Genomic DNA, 20,387 nt, shown 5'->3' on the forward strand with positions numbered 1-20,387 from the left:
GATTCAATGAACATGGTCTCTATGACGTACGTATGGAAGGGCCTTCCAGAGTGGTCATGACGATCGGTCTTAACATCTGGTTGATTTTCTTTCTTTCTTTTTTTTTTTTTTAAAGATTTTATTTATTTATTCGACAGAGATAGAGACAGCCAGCGAGAGAGGGAACACAAGCAGGGGGAATGGGAGAGGAAGAAGCAGGCTCATAGCAGAGGAGCCCGATGTGGGGCTCGATCCCATAATGCCGGGATCACGCCCTGAGCCGAAGGCAGACGCTCGACTGCTGTGCCACCCAGGCGCCCCTGATTTTCTATTTCATTGGTAGCGTCGTCTTTATCATAATCCACCCAAAGAACGATTTACACAGAATGTTCAAATCTGAAACCCAAGTGGCACTGTAGATTTTCACCAGAAATAAACCAGCTATTTCTTCAAGGAGCCCTGAGGTACAGTTAAGTAATTCGCTCCAGGTCACACACTGAAGTAAGTAGTGGAACCAGGATTTAAACCAAGGGAATCTGATTCCACAACCTACGCTCTTAATCCCAACATTGGACAGTATGCAGCTGAAGGTGTACCGGCAGTTTCTAGTCATGTTCCATCTGTGAGCCAGCCTTAAGGATAGAATTTGTAGTCAGTTTAGAGTAAGTAATTATTGTGCTCTGTTTTTAAAGATTTGTTTATTTTATTTTTAAGAGAGAGAGTGTGTGTGAGCATGAGTGGGAGAGGCAGTGGGGGAGGGAGAGAGAGCGAATCCCAAGGAGAGTCTGTGCTGAGCGTGGAGCCGGACATTGCAGCTGGACCTCACAGACCTACAACCTGAGCCGAAACAAAAATTCAGACTCTCAGCTGACTGTGCCACCCACATGCCCCTCTTGTGCCCTGTTTTATATTGATTTTTTTTAACCACAGCTGTGAGTATTATAATCAAGCTAAAAATTACTTGTTAGCCACAGATAACCACTTCTAATATTTTCGTGCATTTCTTTCTTTGAATGCATGCAAATGTATTTTGAAATTTTGTTGTATTACCCTGATTTAAAAAAAAAAGATTTATTTATTTGGGAGACAGAAGGAAAGAGAGAGTACACATGAGTGCATGCGCATGAATGGGAGGGGGTGAGGGAAAGGGAGAGAGAATCTGAAGCAGACTCCATGCTGAATGCAGAGCCAGATGCAGGGCTTGATCTCATGACCCTGAGATACCACCTGAGCCAAAACCAAGAGTCAGCTGCTTAACTGACTATGCCACCGGACATCCCATATTACCCTGATTTTTAAATTTAATATGCATAAATATGGAGCATTCACAGTGTGACCAAAATCTGAGCATGCTGTATTTGTTGTAACTGGTGATTAAGATGAAAGCTGCTGTAGGGTTAATCTGTTTTGTCATGTTATGGTTACATAAGAAATAAACATCTGTCTTGATTTATCACGCTCTCAAGTAATCCTCCAAATAGTGTTACTAAGCTTTATCTTTCTTCCATTTGTAGCAATGGATAAGTCCTCTCTGGTGAGGCGTGCCTGACAGCCCACACTTAAGAACAACCAGTTGCATCTCACTCCAAAGCAAAACAAACCCCGCCCATGATGTGACCATCTGGTTTGGAAGAATCATCTGACTGTCATTTGTATCACATTCTTAGCTTCCACTCCTATTTCTTCTTTTGACAACCAATAGTAATTTCACTTCAGGCAGTCTTGCTCACACACAGATAGGAGATCTTTCTTTTACTGCCTTCTCCCAGCCCTTCTCTAGCTAGCTCTCCCCAGAAAAGTTTATTTTCCTCCTTTACCTTCTCCTTCCTCTTCTGTAGGCTGAAAAATAACTGTCATTATGGCAGATAAAATATACAGTGGTTCTAGTGACACATACTCTTATCAGGGAAAACAAAAGCTGTAAGGTTTGAAGTGGAATTAGGTACAATAATCTCTTCATTCCTCAATTCTTCTCAAATGATACCTACTTTTCTTCAGGTACTAACATTCAAACTAAATAAAAAAATAAAATTTATTTTTAATTTTACCTAAATACCATTGGCATTCCTTTCATTGTACATATACAAACTTTTGTTCAGTTACATGCATTAAATAACTATAATCAAATCAGGATCTAATTACCAATCAAAATCTTGTATACTGGGGAAATGTGTTGTTTCCTAATGTGTACTTTTGTATCAGAACTCATCTGGGGAAAAAAAAAGAACTCATCTGGAAGTTAAGCATCCTCTTCCCTTTACTACTGACTTTAAATTTGTATAATCTACTGTTTTTAAAGGCCATCTATCTATCTAAGTATATATGTAAATAAGGTTTATATAATATTAATATATATACAAACAGAATGGGAGCTTCCGCTGAGTTAGTCATGTGGATTAAGAGGGGTTACTTGACCGCCTGGATAGGGCATCGTAGGATGACAGAATCTTGGGATTTGGCCATGCTCTGGTTTTCGGCCAAACTCTGAATTTACTTTTGTCAGTGTTCCAGAGGGTCAAGTTCTGTGGTACTGTCTGCAAAGCTTGCAAGGGACTAACACATGTAGTTAGAATGTCAGATTTTCAGAGAAAACAAATATTGCATCAGTGGCACATTCTCATCCTTTAGGAAAGTTTATATGAAGGCTAAGTTGTAATCACAAGGCTAGTGATCATGGAGTCAGATTCTTCATGGGGAGTGGTGTTGGTTGATGTATTTAATAGCAAGCTTTCTATCTCTGCTGTAGAAATGGACCTATCAGAGACCTATCTTTTGATTGATTGGTCAGAACGTAGGCTTCCTCTGCAGAATTTTTTTTTTTTTTTTGAAGACTTCCATGTTGTCTGTCTTTTCACTGGAATATATACTCTTAGAATTGACTAGGTGAATATCTTTTGATAGTTAGTACCATCATGCTTTCCCAAAACTTACCACACTCCTCTTAACTAGACTTGGCTTTTCAAACATTCCCTCAGCTAACCATTTACCAACTTTGTTAGGGGAGATTACCTATATTAATAACCAGTAACAGCCCTCTCTTACTGTGTTTTACAAATTTTGCAGATTTCACTCTAAATGGATAACCTTTTCTAATTCAGAGTTGGAAAGAGGATAATTATTACTGTTTGTGCTTATCTGTACTATTTTTTACCTTGTTATTAACTGTATGATTTTGCCTATCTATTTCAGGCCATATCATAATTCCGAATCATGTCTGATAACGGAGAACTGGAAGACAAGCCTCCAGCGCCTCCCGTGCGAATGAGCAGTACCATTTTTAGCACCGGAGGCAAGGACCCTTTGTCAGCCAATCACAGTTTGAAACCTTTGCCTTCTGTTCCAGAGGAAAAAAAGCCCAGGAATAAAATCATCTCTATATTCTCAGGCACAGAGAAAGGTAAATAGCTACTGCCATTTCAAGAGTCTCAGTTATTATTTTATGTTCCTGATTTTGATGTCTTTTTAACTGAAGTATCTAGTCGAGATTTTTATGGTGAGAACAATAAACAGATCCAAGAAAACTGTTGATGGTGGTATATAGGCACTATTAGAAAGGCTAATTTCTCTTAACCTGTGATAGGAAAGAATAAAACTAAATTTGTTGCTCATCTACTTTTAATATCCAATGAATTTCTGTAATCCTCCTTCATTTTCTAAGACTTGGGCCATAGTTTATGGCTTCCCAACATTAATGAGGTTTGGATATTTGAGAAGGATCTAATTAAGAGGGGTTCTGATTTTTCAGTAGTGGTAGTACTTAGCACTTTTTATCATGTATTCTGTTACGTCCTCAGAAGCATCTGAGGCAGCACTCCGTGATCAATACATTAATGTGTCTTCTGCAAGCATTAGTCTAGACCAAGGTTTCTCAACATCAGTAAGGTTGACATTTGGGAGCCAAATAACGCTTTGGGGCAGGGAACTGTCTTGTGTATTAAATAGTCCTCTCATCTCAGTTGAAGTCACTGAATTTGTTTTGGTGCCAAACCTAACGAAAAAACTTGGGGTTTTCAGAGCTTTTTGGACTTTAGAATTAGATGAGGATTATGGACTGGTAATGGATTTCAGAGTAAGAATTAGGTATTTGTTTATTTAATTATATTAAGCATGACTGTATGGCTCTGATAGCCAGTAATAGATCTCAGTGAAGATAAAGATATATTTCCACTTTTATAGCTAGGTTAACATTGAGAAGTAACACAAGTGGAAGAAGAATAGTGCTTTATATGTAATAATAAATATACATTTAACTTGAGAGTTAAAAATACATAATCAGTGAAAATTTGAATGAGGTAATATACTTAATAAAGAATCAAATCTTTGAGAATTTAGATTTTCAGACAGGATATAATCATGGGACAGTTGAAAACATGTTCTCTTTATTATATATCTCTTATTGCTAATTTTGCTTTTAAGATTTCATGTGTGGTTGTAACTGAAAACCCTCATGGAAGTATGTTTTTTCAGTATGTATGGGAAGAGGACAGACAAGTGTGTGTGTTGGAGAGCATTGAATGCTCATCTTCCATAGTAATAAGTCAGTATATTTAGAGTAGGAAAACCTAAAAATGTCCATGTAAACACAGTATTTATAATTATGAAGGTTAGAAAACAAATTTATGGAGGTTAGTACCAGAAGAAATTGCTGACAGGGTTGAAATGACTTACCTATAAAGAGCAGAATGCAAAGTCGGGTAGGGGAAGGGTGCTTGGCTGGCTCAGTCTGTGGAGCATGTGACTCTTGATCTTGGGGTTGTGAGTTTTAGTCCCATATTCGGTGTAGAGATTACTTAAAACAATAAAATCTTTAAAAAAAAAAAAAGGTGGGGGAGGGGAATGCTCAAGATGGGATAAAATGTACTTAGGGACAGCCTTGAAAAGGCAGAAAGCCCACAAAATGAAATGGATAATGGTAGGGTTTGTGAGCAAATTGAACACGCATTTACATAAATTCAAAAGAGCATACCCATCTCTCTGATCATTTTGGAAATCTTCCAGTTTTACCTTCCTAACTCTACTTTCCCTTCCTTTCCCCCAGAATTACTCATCAGCTGTTACTAACTCAAGGTTCCCCCAAACAAAGGGAGGCTCAAGGTACCTAGGATGGCTCTGATTGCATTTAAGTTTATCAGCTCTTGAGATCCGTAATTAATATCCATTAAATTTTGTTTTTGTGATTTCTAAAGTCTTTCTGTTTTCTTGTATTAATGACATTCAAGATCTAATAACTTTTTAGTGTTAATCTTAAAACTTTATAGGCTCTTTATTTTTTTAAAGAGTTATTTGTATATTTACTTATTTGGGAGGGAGAGGGAAAAGGAGAGAATCTCAGGCATACTCATGCTGAGCAGGGAATGCTGAGCCCTGTGTGGGACTCAGTCCCACAACCCTGAGATCATGACTTGAGCTGAAACCACGAATCCAATGCTTAACCAACTGAGCCACCCAGCCACCCCTACGGTCTCTTAAAACAAACAAACAAAAACTTTGCCTTTCTTACTCAATTCCTATTTTTCTTTTCTCTTAAAAAAATTCTATTATAGGGGTGCCGGGGTGGTATAGTTGATTAAGGTCAGACCCTTGGTTTCTGCTCTGGTGGTCATCTTAGGGTTGTGAGGTCTAGCTCCATGCCAGGCTCCATGCTCAGCACACAGTCTGCATAAGATTCTCCCTCTCCCTCTCCCTCTCAAATAAATAAATAAACGTTTAAAAAAAGAAAGAAATCTTTGCCAAACCAGGGGTCGAAGGTACTTTCTTATGTCTTCCTAAAAGTTTTACAGTTTAAACCTTTGAACTATCTGGATTTGTTTTTTATGTTTCTATAAGAAGAGATCCATATTCACTTTTTAAAAAAACCAGTGTCCTAGATCTTTCACTGAAACTTTAACCATTTCCCCACCGACCTGCAATAGGAGCCATTATCCATGAGGTTTGCATGTGTCCCAGGTCTGTTTCCGTGTTCGCTTTATTGCATTGGCTTATTTGTCCCTGAGCTAATACTGTACCGCCTTAATTACTATAGCTTATAATTCTTAATACCCGAGAGAGCAAAACTGCCAAGTTTTTCTTTATGATCTTTTGGCCCTTGGCTTTTGTCTGTACATTTTAGAATTTGTTTATCATGTACTTTAAAAAAAAGAAAAAAACCTGTTGGTATTTTTATTAGACTTGCATTGAATTTGTAGAGCAAGATGGGAAGAATTGCATTCAGCTTTGTAGTTGAGAGTAGAGCACCTGCAGAGTCACTTTTTATAGCCTGGTTGGAGGGAGAGAGAGAAAAAGAGAGAGATGGAATGTTTGGAGGGTTGGGTGTCCTTAATTCCTCTCATTCCCTGGGGCTCTTCCCTCCCTTTCCAACCCAGCCTCCCATACTTACCATTCCTTCCTGGAAGCTAACATCTCTGACGTAACTATGACTGAAGTTTGAGGATTAGGAGGAAGGGAGAACCCTGTGCGTACATGAACACAGAGATCTACCTGCTTAACCACCTCCAGCAGTTCTGAACTTGCGTTGTCCTGCCTATATCCTGAGTGGCTTTTTCTCTCCTTAGTTTTATCTGAATTGCTTTTCATCTTTAGGCATTCCTCGCTCATTTTGTTCCATGATAAATAAAGAGATTTGTCCTAAAAGGGAAGGGCTACAGTTTGTGGTTAGTCTCTTTGAAATAGGAGTCTAGAAGGGAAAAACTGTATTTTTATTTTTTAAAAAATCATAATTACCCTAATATTTTTGCTGTCTCTAATATAAAGCCTGATCTAGAGATACTCATTTTATGCTACTCAAATTTAAATCCCTGTTTCTGTCCTTACTGACAGCTAATGTTTTCATTAAAAAAAGTTGGACTGATTCAATTATTCATTATTGGTTAATCAGTGTCACTGGAAGAGTTAAGAAAATTAGAAATTATACTTTTTATGACAGCTTGATTGAACAAATCTTTTCACATTTTGATATATATATATCATATGAACCCTATGAGAGATCAGAGGTAGGGATAAACAAAGCAGATGGTGTCCCTGCCCTTGTGACACTAGCCAAAACTATGCATAAAATGATGAACTATGAAAAGTGGTAATAGGAATAGTGTAAGATGTCTATCCTTTCTGGGAAGGCTTCCTAAAGAAGTGACAGTAGAGCCGAAGACTAAAGAATAAATAAGTGAAAATAGGTAGGATTTTAATAGTTAAAATGTGTGTTCTGTGCCTAGAAAAGAGTTTCAGTGGCCCACCTCCGGGAGGGGTCATAGCACATTCATGGAGCTGAGTACAGTCCAGTGTGACTCGAAAGCAGAGGTGGGGGAAAGAATAATAGCAGGATGTGTGGAGGAACCTGCAGACAGGAGAAGAAGCTGAACAGGTGGGCAGGGAGCAGGTCATAAAGGGCCTTGTATTCCACGCTACAGAGCTCAGATTTTATCCTGTTACCTAGGGAACCATTACAGACTTTTAAATAGGGGAAAGACCGCACATTTGTCTTAAATAGGAGAGACTAGTAGCTGTATAGAAAGTAGGTATGTTGGAGGCCTAAGACTGAAGTTGAAAACTAGTTAGGTGGATTTTGCAGTAGTCCAGGTGAGAAATGGCTTAACAAGTCCAGTAGTTTTGTTAATAAAAATGGCAGTGAGCCGCTGTCTTGGCTTATTTTTAAAAAGCTCTATTCAGTCAGTGTTGAATGGTATAGTCCTTAGTAACCAAAGCAGTTTTCTCATTATTCAGTCTGTACACACTTTCACTTCTGGTTGGTGATGAAGATGACGGAACTGTAAATATCCCTTCTGGTCTAAAAATTGAATTGTAAGATTAATAAGAGTAGCTCATACCCGTCTGCCTATTTTTTAGAGAATATCCTTCTTTGTGATGAAACACAAAGGTTTACTGATTTGAAGCTGTTCTGGGTCAAAGAACAAAGGGGTAATCACTGATTCTGTTAGAGTAGAAATAGAATAGTCTTCCTTTTAAAGAGAGGGGGATTTTTTAGCCTTAGTCTTTAGCTCCAATGTAGCCTAAAAGGTGGTGGCCTTAAAGAATGTGGCAGTGACATACTTAGGATTCTTTTCAAGCACCTTCTATGTAACACATGACGTAGGGGCCCCACCTCTTAGCTGAAAGTTGCTGCCTGACTTGCTTTATTGTCTGATAAAGTTGGAAAGTGATTCTAAGAATCTTTTTCCCCCTCCTACACTAACAAGTTGTGGGTTTTATTGAAAGAAGTTTCTTTCCCTGATCCATTACTTCCAGCAAGTGATCCAGTTGCCTGGTGAACATCTGTTGGTAGATGATCATGGGGTTTTTTGTTGATGGTGGTCCTTATAGTTCTTGGTGTCCAAAGTTAAAAAGGATTGATTATTTTTATCTAACAGTTGCTTCCCACGGATTGTTTGATTTGAGACATGCTTCACTATCTTTTTGTTTTAGGTATTTTTTAAAATATCCCTTTCCCTTTCTAAGACAGCTAAAATACAGGTAGTATTTGTGTGTATGTGTGTGTGTGTTATATTAAAAAAATAGATTTTTAGAATATTGGGTCATTTCCTTTATAGGGGACTAATGTATTTAAATGTGTCTCAGGTTCTGCTTAATCATTTTTATTACTACTTTAACTTTTTATTCTGTACTCCTAATGTGAAACTTTTGTTAATATGTGTCTCTAAAGTCAACATTCCCAAGTTGAAAAATATGGCTGGGCCTTAGACACAGATGGAACCAGGAATTCTCTTGCTATATGTCTTGTCTAGTCTTTTTCTGTGTTATCTGGCTTTATTTTTTTAATTTTAGGCTGTTTTTTCTCTGTGTGTTAGGAAACATCCCTCAACACTTCTTAGGGTTTATTTCTTACAACTTTATTCACTAGTGAGAGACTGATTTTCAGGGTGTTAAGTGTGGCTTAGTTTATATATTTACTCCTGAACCAAGCTTATTGGCTGGCAGTGTGTGGGGAACAATGGCTGACCTGGCTTGAATTTCATGCCTACTGTGGACCAGTCATCTGTAATCAGGGCCATTTAAGAAAATAGTATCTTTGTCAGCCGTATGCATATCAGAAGTGGGATGCTGAGCAGATTTTTTTGAAAGAAGAGGAAACAAGTACTTTTATAGTACATGAAATTTGTTTTTCTGTCATCAGTTCAGAGCCATATAAAAAGTAAACTATTAGTTTATAGTTGGTTAATAAATATTTCCTCCTATATGCAGGATACGGAGTTAGAAGTCTAGTGACTTCTAAAGAGTCTCCTAAAGAGAAGTAGAGGGCATGACCTCAGAACGCTCATAGTGTAATTGAAAATGAGAGGCTGTTTATGATAGATGGAATGGTGCATTTCAGTAGAGTTAGCAAAATTTGTACTAGGCTTAACAGTCGCATTTCCCTCTGCTCCTTGCCACACCTAATGTGCCCTGCCTGCTTACCACAGATCTCTTGTAAATATGTGTCAAAGAGACCTAAAAAGGAGATGGACATTTGAGCATGAATCTATCATCACTAGTCAAAAAAAATAGTATGTTTCCTACTAATGCTAAGTCAATAGTGTCTTGTAAACAAAGAATAGTGTACAGGGGCGCCTGGGTGGCATAGTGGTTAAGCGTCTGCCTTCGGTTCAGGGCGTGATCCCGGCGTTATGGGATCGAGCCCCACATCAGGCTCCTCTGCTATGAGCCTGCTTCTTCCTCTCCCACTCCCCCTGCTTTGTGTTCCCTCTCTCGCTGGCTGTCTCTATCTCTGTCGAATAAATAAATAAAATCTTTAAAAAAAAAAAAGAATAGTGTACAGTAACATTCCAACTGTAGATATGCAGACCTATCAAACAGCATGACTTTTAGCTCGTTTATATTAGAAGACTTTTCTGGTTAGCAAAGCAGATTGACAATGTAGCAGATTGACCACATGCCACTATTTGCTGTCCCTCCCCAGACCCAAGTAAAATGACAGTTAAAAATTTTTTTTAATATCACAAGGGCAAAGGGACTAGAAGAAGAGACGTAGTATATGCATTTGAAAGACAGAAGGGTGGAAAAGTGGCATCTGACTAAACTGAACAGATGAGGACCTATCCTAAGCATTTGCAGATTGGGAATGTCTGTGAGAAGTGAACCGGTTTCCTTGTAAAAATCTCAGAGGCTTAGGATTTAGAGACACACAACATCATGTATGTGTGGTGGGGTGGGGGAGCTATAATACACAGGCTGAAGAAGGGGGGGAATTAATTGAAAATCTGTGTAGGTGGTGTCAGAGGCCCCTTAGGATCCCTTCTTTACCCCATACAGCCAATGAAATATTTTAAGTCCCATCCTCCAGTAGAACAAAAGAACAAACTGATGTTTATATGTATTCAAGGAGAAATTAAACCTGAGAGGCCCCTCATTCTTGTCAGAGGAGTCAGTGAAAGGTGTAGCACAAGAATAAGAAAGGGCCGCTAGAGGGGAGGTGGGTGAGGAAATGGGGTAACTGGGTGATGAGCATTAAGGAGGACACTTGATGTGATATGCATGAGCACTGGATGTTATATGCAATTGATGAATCACTAAATTCTGTCTCTGAAACTTAAAAAAAAAAAAAAGGAAGAAAGGCAGATTCGATGCAAGTTCACATGTTAAAATTTGTTTCCTCTATCCTGCTTTCAGAATACTTGTAGCTTGACTCAAAGCCCTCACACTAGATTGGAAGATTTTTCTCTCGATAAACAAATGCCCTGGAAAAAATACTTTAGGTACCCCACCCCCACCCCCATCTCTAATGAAAAGGCTGACTTATCTCCCAGTTAACTTTTTAATACTTTTCTGTATGAGTAGACAGCAAAGGATTACCAGACATTTGAGAAAAACCCTTAATACGAGAGAGTACAAAACAACAGGGTCTAAAAAAAGGAATGTGGAAGAAACAGACAATGGAGGTGAAGAAAACCAACCTATACACACAAGTAAACTATATAATCTTCAGAGAGAAGATCAACGGCATCCATGAAACAAGGAAAATATTCTCAGAGGAAGAACGATCAGAAAACAATGAGAAGAAATTCTTAGGAAATCAACATTTAAGATTACCAAAACAAACAAAAGATATCAATAGGTAGAAGATGGGAAGATAGTCAAGAATATTCTCCCAGATTATTAGACAAAAATACAAAGATGGAAAATATGAGAGGAAATATATGATGTACTGATCTAACTAACAGTGAACAAAGAAAATAATTCAAGAAATAATAGAAAAAATTTCCCAGATCTGAAGAATATGATTTCCAGATGGAAGGGACTCACTGAGTACTCAGCTCAATGAAAGAATAAAGACCACATCAAATCATATCATCCTGAGATTTAATAATACCACGGATAACTCAGCAAAACCTGTTACACTTCCAGTTAAGGTGTGGAATAACAGGGACTGATTTACCCTTACAGTGAAAGAACTAAAACACTGGGAAAAAATATACAAAACAATGGTTTTCATGATGTACATCAGATAATAAAGGAAAACAACCCCTAAAAGATGGGAAACAATGGAGGTGAAAACTACAATTGACGCAGCTTACTGCCTTGAGTGAGTTTCAGCAAAGGGAGAGACAATTAGATGGTCTCCTAGAACTAAGAAAGAGAGCTGGGAGTTGGGAGGTGTCAAGGCAGCTAGTTTTTATACACATAGCAGAGAGAGAAAGATCTGTAGAAGTCCCCCTTGAGTCTTCAGTAGCACATGTATGTAAGAATTACTGCCCAGAGCTGGAAAAGGAACCACTGGAAATGGTGAGCGGAAACTATCATCAATGCTAACACAGGGCCCAGAATATTTCCTGTTCCCACCACTCAGAATAAGAAAAGTTGAGTAGGTCTTGCCTCAGTAATGGGGCAGAATGAGCTCTAGATTAAGTGTTGCTCCAATTTTGCCTAACCAAACTTTAATACCTCACAGGATCAATGGTTTCTAAATTTGTTTCTACCCTATATAAGTAAACAGCTAAGAATCACCTATCTGTGTCTCAGAACAAAGCTCACCAATATTTATAGGAATACAAAAATATCTAGCATCTATCAGGGAAAAATTTTCAATGTCTGGCATCCATTCAGTATTTTCCAGGCATTCAAAGACACATAATGAATAAAATCCATAAGTTAGAATCAGTCCAGAAATGACACAGATGATGAATTAGTAAGCAAGGATATTAAAACGGTGAAAAATTGTATTCCTTATGTTGAAGAACCCACAGGAAAGATTCAGCATATTTAGAAGTAGCGGTGGAAAACAGAAAAATGAACAAATCAAATCAAAATTCTAGAGATTCAAAATACGATGGACAAGATTAACAGATTAGAAATTTCAGAAGGAAAGATAAGTGAATTTGAAGACCATGGCAATAGAAACCATCTAAAATGAAACTTATAAGAAAAAAAGTGAAATGAGTGAATAGCTGCGGGACAGACTGCATGCAGAGCTAATTAAGTGTAATTGAAGTCTCCAAAAAATGGGAAGGGGAAACATTAGGGGAAAAAACGTTTTAAAAAGTGGCTGAGGGGCGCTTGGGTGGCACAGCGGTTAAGCGTCTGCCTTCGGCTCAGGGCGTGATCCTGGCGTTCTGGGATCGAGCCCCACATCAGGCTCCTCTGCTATGAGCCTGCTTCTTCCTCTCCCACTCCCCCTGCTTGTGTTCCCTCTCTCGCTGGCTGTCTCTATCTCTGTCAAATAAACAAATAAAATCTTAAAAAAAAAATAAAAAGTGGCTGAAAACTTTACACATTTAGTGAAATCTGTAAACCCATAGACTCAAGAAGTTAGTGAATGCCAAGCACAAGAAATACAATGAAAACTACACCACAGCATATAATCAAATTGCTTAAAACTGGTGATAAAGAGAAAATTTTAAAAGATTTCAGACTTTGCCTCAATATTCTGTGAACCTAAATCTGCCCTAAAAAATAAAGTCTCTTAGAAAACAAGCAAAACTTATGTTGTAAGCCAAAAAATAAGCTGCTAGAAAGAAAAGACACATTACATATAGAGGAACAAAATATGACAGTGGATTTCATGGAAGTAACTGCACCTCAGAAGGACAAGAAGGAACATCTTTAAAGTACTGAAAGGGGGAAAAAAAATCTGTCAACTTAGAATTCTGTACCTTGTGAACATATCTTTCAAAAATGAAGGGGAAACAGACTTTTTTAAATGTATAAAGGCTGAAAGAATTTATCACCAGCAGGCCTGCCCTATAAGAAATGTTAAACCAGATTATTCTGGCAGAAGGAAATGTTGTCAGAACTGTGTATCTACATAAAGGAATGAAAATCACTGAAAATGACAAATGTTTTTTATCTAAATCTCTAAAAAATACCTGAATTTTTAAGAAGTGAAGTACTGATACATTCTATCACATAGATGAACCTCAAAAACTAAGTAAAAAAGCCATTTACAATAGACTACATGTTGTGTGGTCCTATTTATATGAAATAGCCAGAATAGGCAAATGTGTGGTGACAGAAAGATGAGTGGTTGGCTAGAGCTTGGAAGGGGCGAGGGAACAGTAAGAAGTGATTTCTAATGAGTACGAGGTTTCTTTTAGGGGTGATGGTTGCACAACTCTATATAATAAGACCTAGATGAACTTTTTGGTATATAAAGAGTTATTGCTTAATAAAATAACAAAGGAGATAAAAGGGAATTATAAAAAATACTTAAAAAGAGGAAGAAGAGAAAAATGTAAACAGAGAATAGAGACCATTAGAAAACAAATAATGGAATGGTGGGTTTAAACCCAGCTATATCGGGGTGCCTGAGTGGCTCAATTGGCTGAGTGTCTGACTCTTGATCTCAGCTCAGGTCTTGATCTCAGGGTTGAGTTCAAGCCCTGCATTGGGCTCCACACTGGGCATGGAGCCTACTTAAAGATAGATAGATAGATAGATAGATAGATAGATAGATAGATAGATAGAAAGAAAAGAAAGTGATCACATTAAATGTAACTGATTTAGACACCCCAATTAAAAAGTAGAGGTTATTAGATTACTAACTATATGCCGTCCACGAGAAATCCACTTAAAAAATATAAAGCCACAAAATAAAAGGAATTTTTTTTTTTAAGTATGCTAACAGTGAAAAGAAACCTGGACTGGCTAAAATCAGATAAAGTAGATTTTAGAGCAAAAAACACTGTTGTAAATATTTAAGGGATAAGGGTAGGGAATAGGTTATTTTATAATGGTAATAAGGTCTGTCTGTCAAGGGGATATAATAGAAGAGTAAACATTTTATGCACTTAATAACAGAGCTTTGAAATACATGAAACAAAAACAGATATAATTTTAAGGAGAAATAGACAATTCCAGTTATAGTTGGAGATTCCAGTATACTTCTCTCAGTAATTGGTAGAGCAAGTAGACAGAAAATTGCTAAAACTATCAATCTACTTTGACCAGTTGACATTTATAGAACACTCCACCTAGCAGAATACACATTCTTTCTAAGTGAACATGGAACAGTTACTGAGATAGAGCACATTCTAGGGAGATTTTTAAAAGCCTAATAAATGTAGAGAGATTCAAATCACACAAAGTATATTCTTTTTTTTTAATTCTTTATTATGTTATGTTAGTCACCATACAGTACATCCTTAGTTTTTGATGTAGTGTTCCATGATTCATTGTTTGCCTATAACACCCAGTGCTCCACAATACATGCCCTCCTTAATAGCCATCACTGAGCTAGCCCATCCCCCCACCCCCTCCCCTCTGAAACCCTCAGTTTATTTCCCAGAGTCCGTAGTCTGTCGTGGTTCATTCCCTTTCTGTTTACCCCCCCTTCATTCTTCCCTTCCTTCTCCTACCGATCGCCCTACTATTTCTTACGTTCCATAAATGAGTGAAACCATATGATAATTGTCTTTCTCTGCTTGACTTATTTCACTTAGCATAATCTCCTCCAGTCCCATCCATGTTGCTGCAAATGTTGGGTAATCGTTCTTTCTGATGGCTGAGTAATATTCCATTGCACTGTATTATTCTTAAAGGGTATCCAACAAGAGGACCTAACAATTATAAATATCTATTCCCCCAACCAGGGAGCAGCTAGATACACAAGCCAACTCTTAACCAGAATAAAGAGACATATAGGTAATAATCCATTAATAGTAGGGGACCTCAACACTCTGCTCTCAGCAATAGACAGATCATCTAAGCAGAAAATCAACAAAGAAACAAGAGCTTCGAATGACATACTGGACCAGATGGACCTCGTAGATATGTACAGAACACTGCACCCTAGAACAACAGGATACTCATTCTTTTCGAATGCACATGGAACTTTCTCCAGAATAGACCGTATACTGGGTCACAAAATAGGTCTCAACTGATACCAAAAAACTGAGATTATTCCCTGCATATTCTCAGACCACAATGCTTTGAAACTAGAACTCAATCACAAGGAAAAATTTAGAAGAAACTCAAACACTTGGAAACTAAGAACCCTCCTGCTTAAGAATGATTGGGTAAACCAGGAAATTAAAGAAGAACTTAAGCAGTTTATGGAAACCAATGAGAACAAAAAACACATCAGTCCAAAACATATGGGACACTGCAAAGGCAGTCCTAAGGGGAAAATACATAGTCATCCAAGCCTCACTCAAAAGAATAGAACAATCTAAAATGCAGTCCTTATATTCTCACCTTAAGAAGCTGGAGTTGGAACAGAAGGACAGGCCTAACTCATGCACGAGAAGGCAGATGATCAAGATTAGAGCAGAGATCAATGAATTAGAAAGTAGGAGCACAGTAGAGCAGATCAACAAAACTAGAAGCTGGTTCTTTGAAGGAATAAATAAGATCGATAAGCCACTGGCCAGACTTACTCAAAAGAATAGAGAAAGGACCCAAATTAAGAAAATTATAAATGAAAGAGGACAAATCACACACCCATATATTCTATAGCACAATATAATTAAATTAGAAATAGAAATTAGAAATAGAAAAGTCTCTGGAAATATTTGGGGGGGAAAACCCACTTCCAAATAAATGAAGAAATCCAAAGGATACTTAGGAAGTATATTAAATGGAATGAAAATGAAAATTCAAAGCATCAATATCTGTATGATGCTGCTAAGGCAATGCTTAGAAGAAAATGTGTAGTATTAAGCACCCATATGAGAAAAAAAGATTTTAAGTCAATGACTTAAGTAAAGCTATTTTAATAAACTAGAAAGGAAGAGCGAGTAAGATCCAAAGTAGTAGAAGAAAAGAAATAACAAAATTCAAAGCGGAGATCATAAAATAGAAAAAAATAGAAAAATCAATGAAACCATAAGCTGATTTAATGAGAATATCAATAAAATGGATAAACCTCTAGGCAGACTGGAGGGGGGTCTGGGGGCGGCAGCACAAATTACTAATATTGAGAGTGAAAGAGGTGGCATTTACAGATATTAAAAATGATAAGGTGACAAATTCAACATGTTAGATAAAGTGGGAAAATTTCTCGAAAGACAAATTTTCAAAGTTAATTCAGGAAGAAATAAGTAACCTGAAAACACTATGTCTCTAGGGAAATTTAGTTTGTAGTTATTAACCATCCACAAAGAAAATGGCAGACCCATATAGCTCCATTGGTGAATTCTGCCAAACATTTAAGGAAGAAATATCAACAGTTCTACATAATCTTCCAGAAAATTGAATGCAAGGGAATAATTCCCAATTTATTTATTTATTTTTAAGATTTTATTTATTTAGGGGCATCTGGGTGGCTCAGTCGGTTAAGCATCTACCTTTGGCTCAGGTCATGATCCCAGGGTCCTGGGATCCAGCCCCACATCGGGCTCCCCATTCAGCTGAAAGCCTACTTCTTTTTTTTTTTTTCTTTTCTTTTCTTTCTTTCTTTCTTTTCTTTTTTTTAAGAGTTTATTTATTTGACAGAGACAGGGAGAGAGGGAACACAAGCAAGGGGAGTGGGAGAGGGAGAAGCAGGCTTTCCCACCAAGCAGGGAGCCTGATGGGGGGCTCGATCCTAGGACCCTGGGATCATGACCTGAGCCGAAGGCAGACGCTTAATGGCTGAGCCATCCAGGAGCCCTGAAAGCCTACTTCTCTGTCTCCCTCTGCTGCTCCCCCTGCTTGTGTGCTCGCACTCTGTCTCTCTGTCAAATAAATAAGGTCTTTAAAAAAAAAAAAAAGATTTTATTTTTTTATTTGACAGAGAGAGAGCACAAACAGGGGGAGCCACAGAAGGAGAGGGAGAAGTAGGCTCCCCACTGAGCAGGGTGCTTGATGCAGGATTCCATCCCAGGATGCTGGGATCATGACCTGAGCTGAAGGCAGGCGCTTAACTGACTAAGCCACCTAGGCGCCCCTCAAGGCTTATTTTTGTAACTGTCAAGGCACGCTGATATTGGCGTAAAGATAAAGAGATCATTGCAGGGGCGCCTGGGTGGCTCAGATGGTTGAGCGCCTGCCTTCGGCTTGGGTCATGATCCCAGGGTCCTAGGATTGCGCCCCGCACAGGTCTCCTTGCTCAGCGGGGAGCCTGCTTCTCCCTCTCATTCTGCTGCTCCCCCTGCTGCTCTCTTGCTCTCTCTGTCAAATAAATAAAATCTTTAAAAAAAGAGAGATTATTGCAACAAAGTTATGTATCTTTGACCCAGGTATATATGGACAATATGGACAATTGATTTTCAACAGTTCTTCAAAATGGTGTTGACCTTCTAAATAGCAACACTGGAAATTAGAAGAAGTTCTGAGGGGGGAAAGCATTTTCAACCTAAATATATATAGTCAAGAATTATCAAGGGGTAAACCAAAAAGAGGAGAACAGAGTATCCAGAAAATAGATTCTAGCAAGGGTGAAAGTGAAGGAATGTTCTAGGACAACAACTCTGGCAGAAGTCTAGGCATAACCTGCAGATTAAAGCAGGAGGATCTGAGAGCAAGGCGGGGGGGGGGGGGGGCAGGGGGCAAGTAACGAATGGGGGGGTGGCAGGGGGCAAGTAACGAATGTGTTTGAATTACAGAGAATATTATTGATAGATGTGTGTCAGAAATGTAGCAAAAATAATTGGTAGAACCGTGGAAAAACCGGGAAGCATTAAGATGTAGCCGTTATTAACTTTAATAAAAAGAGGAAGGGCTAGAGTTGCTTAGAAAGGTGGCATGCTCATTGTAAACTCTTTGTTTATACAATTTGTACTATCTACACGGTCATGGCAATATAAGTTCTTTTGGGACGAATAGGGCCAAATGGAAATAGGACTTGATAGACTTTGTTTTCCAAATTGCTCAGTATCTAAGTGTAGGCCTCTAATTACGAGACCCAGTGTTCTAAAGGGCTGTTTCTTCTGCCCTGTGCTCTTTTATTCAGCACCAGTCGAGGTACCTCTTTAATCAGGACACAGACGTGGTTGTCCCCACTCCTGCTTGAAGACAGAATAGGTTACTTTCATCAGTTTCCTGTCAGCCAGTGTCTTTAGGGGAAATCTCTTCTAGAATAACTTTGTTCCTAGTCTGTTCTTTGGAGAAACATGATTATGAGTACCTCTATTAATCTTGTTTAAATAGGCTGATTCTTTTTTTAATGCCCTCTAGGAAGTAAGAAGAAAGAAAAGGAACGGCCAGAAATTTCTCCTCCATCTGATTTTGAGCACACCATCCATGTTGGCTTTGATGCAGTTACTGGAGAATTCACTGTAAGTTTACCCAGTGGGGGCTCATTTATGTATCAGCACTCAAACCTTTCTTTGCAGTATTAAGTTTCAAGTTAACTTTTCTATCCACATATTAACTGTCAATCCTTAGTGCTTTTCTTATAAAAGTATTTGTGGTTGGATGTATCTTTTTCTTAGGGAGCTGAGCCCGTTAGTTAGAATTATGCAAAATAGATTTAGAAAAATAAGACATTTTAAAATTTAATCAAGGCTACAATTCATTGGCTTGTTTTTTATATGTCTTGTCATTTACTTCTGGAAATTGAATATATTGGAGCAACTCAAAATAACTAATTTCTGAATATCTTTTTGTTAGGGCATGCCAGAACAGTGGGCTCGATTATTACAGACCTCCAATATCACCAAACTAGAGCAAAAGAAGAATCCGCAGGCTGTGCTGGATGTCTTAAAGTTCTATGACTCCAACACAGTGAAGCAGAAATATCTGAGCTTTACTCCTCCTGGTAAGACATCCTACTGTGGTAAAAGGCTGATTTAGATGGGATTGCAGAATTGTGAAGCACACCCGGATGATTGCTTCTGGAAAAACAAAAAGCTAAGCTATGGTTCTTATCTCTATTGTTGCCCCTGTGTAGATCTGCCTTTTGTAAACTGATTGGGGCAGGTTAAGGCCGGGGACTGTGTTAATCTCTTAGTTTTGCCAAAGGTGGATGTTCTGGCCTTTTGTTTTTTCATGTCACTTCTTTGGAATGACTCCCAGCAATAGAAGAGAAAGGCGCTGATTTAGAGGCATGTTCATACTAGACATATGTTTATTGTTAGCAGGACAGGAGGAGGGTTGTCTGCTATATTACATATACAGACTTTGAAGTAAAAAATGTTTAAGTCCATTCAAAAATTGAAAAACTTACCAAATATATAAACATAAAGTAAGCATTAGAACGAAAAGATTTTATACCTTGGAATTAGAGTATCATTAGGTAAGAATTGGAGTATAGTGGGTTATTAAAAATAGTTCATTTGTTCAAATCAGGATCAGAATAAAGTCCATACAGTAAAGTTGATTGCTGTATCTCTTTTGATGTTTAGGCTCCCTCACATGGATTCTCATACTCTTTGCCTTGAAATTTATTTGTTGAAGAAACAGGGCCATGGGTCCTTTTTCCTTCAGTGGGTTTTGCTAATTACATCCCCAGGGTGTCTTTGTGTTTCTCGGACCCCTAAAATCATACATGTAGTTTTAATTAATTGTATTTAATTTGATTACATTTTCAGAGAAATAAGGGCTGTGCTCAAGGAAAAAATAGAGACCGCTTGGCTGAATGATCTTGACTTTTTTACTTAGATCTTGACCTTTACATCCTTAGCAAAAAGGTCAGACTTGTCCCTAGAACTTTGTGTCAATTAGTAATTCTGTATAAATTAGTATTTTTTTTAAATCAGTGTTTGAGCAGAAAATGGTATATTCTTTTCACCCAATTTTTTATATTTATACTTAATATATATGTTAAAGTTATGTTAAATATATACCTTTAATATAATCATATTTATAAATATGTATATATAAGTATGCATATGTATATATGCATGTTTATATATGTATACAAATAACAAATATAAATATGTTTTATATGTTATGTTAATGTATATGTTAAAAATATGCCATATTATAATTACATAATTATATTAATATTTAGCATATATTGTTAGATATTATATAATGTATATAAAATGTAAAAATCTCTGGGCCTTTTGAAAAGTAAAACAAAACAAAATTTGCTTTTCTAAACT

At 37.7% G+C, this 20,387-nt stretch overlaps 1 protein-coding gene across 2 annotated transcripts in view; it reads left to right on the top strand.

Annotated features, from left to right (window-relative positions):
- The window catches only part of PAK2 (p21 (RAC1) activated kinase 2), an 89,482-nt gene that overhangs the window by 41,035 nt on the left and 28,060 nt on the right, over nt 1-20,387 (top strand). Inside the window, exons 2-4 of one of the 2 annotated variants that reach the window (XM_002916748.4) lie at nt 3,169-3,376; nt 18,517-18,617; nt 18,952-19,099. In XM_002916748.4, the coding sequence (XP_002916794.1) occupies nt 3,190-3,376; nt 18,517-18,617; nt 18,952-19,099 (436 nt within the window). In that variant the 5' untranslated portion in view covers nt 3,169-3,189. Of the gene's footprint in view, nt 1-3,167; nt 3,377-18,516; nt 18,618-18,951; nt 19,100-20,387 lie in introns of both variants that reach the window. The other variant, XM_034660154.1, reaches the window with a different exon arrangement.

Source organism: Ailuropoda melanoleuca, chromosome 1 (genome assembly GCF_002007445.2).
Source record: "Ailuropoda melanoleuca isolate Jingjing chromosome 1, ASM200744v2, whole genome shotgun sequence".
Lineage (NCBI taxonomy): Eukaryota > Metazoa > Chordata > Mammalia > Carnivora > Ursidae > Ailuropoda > Ailuropoda melanoleuca.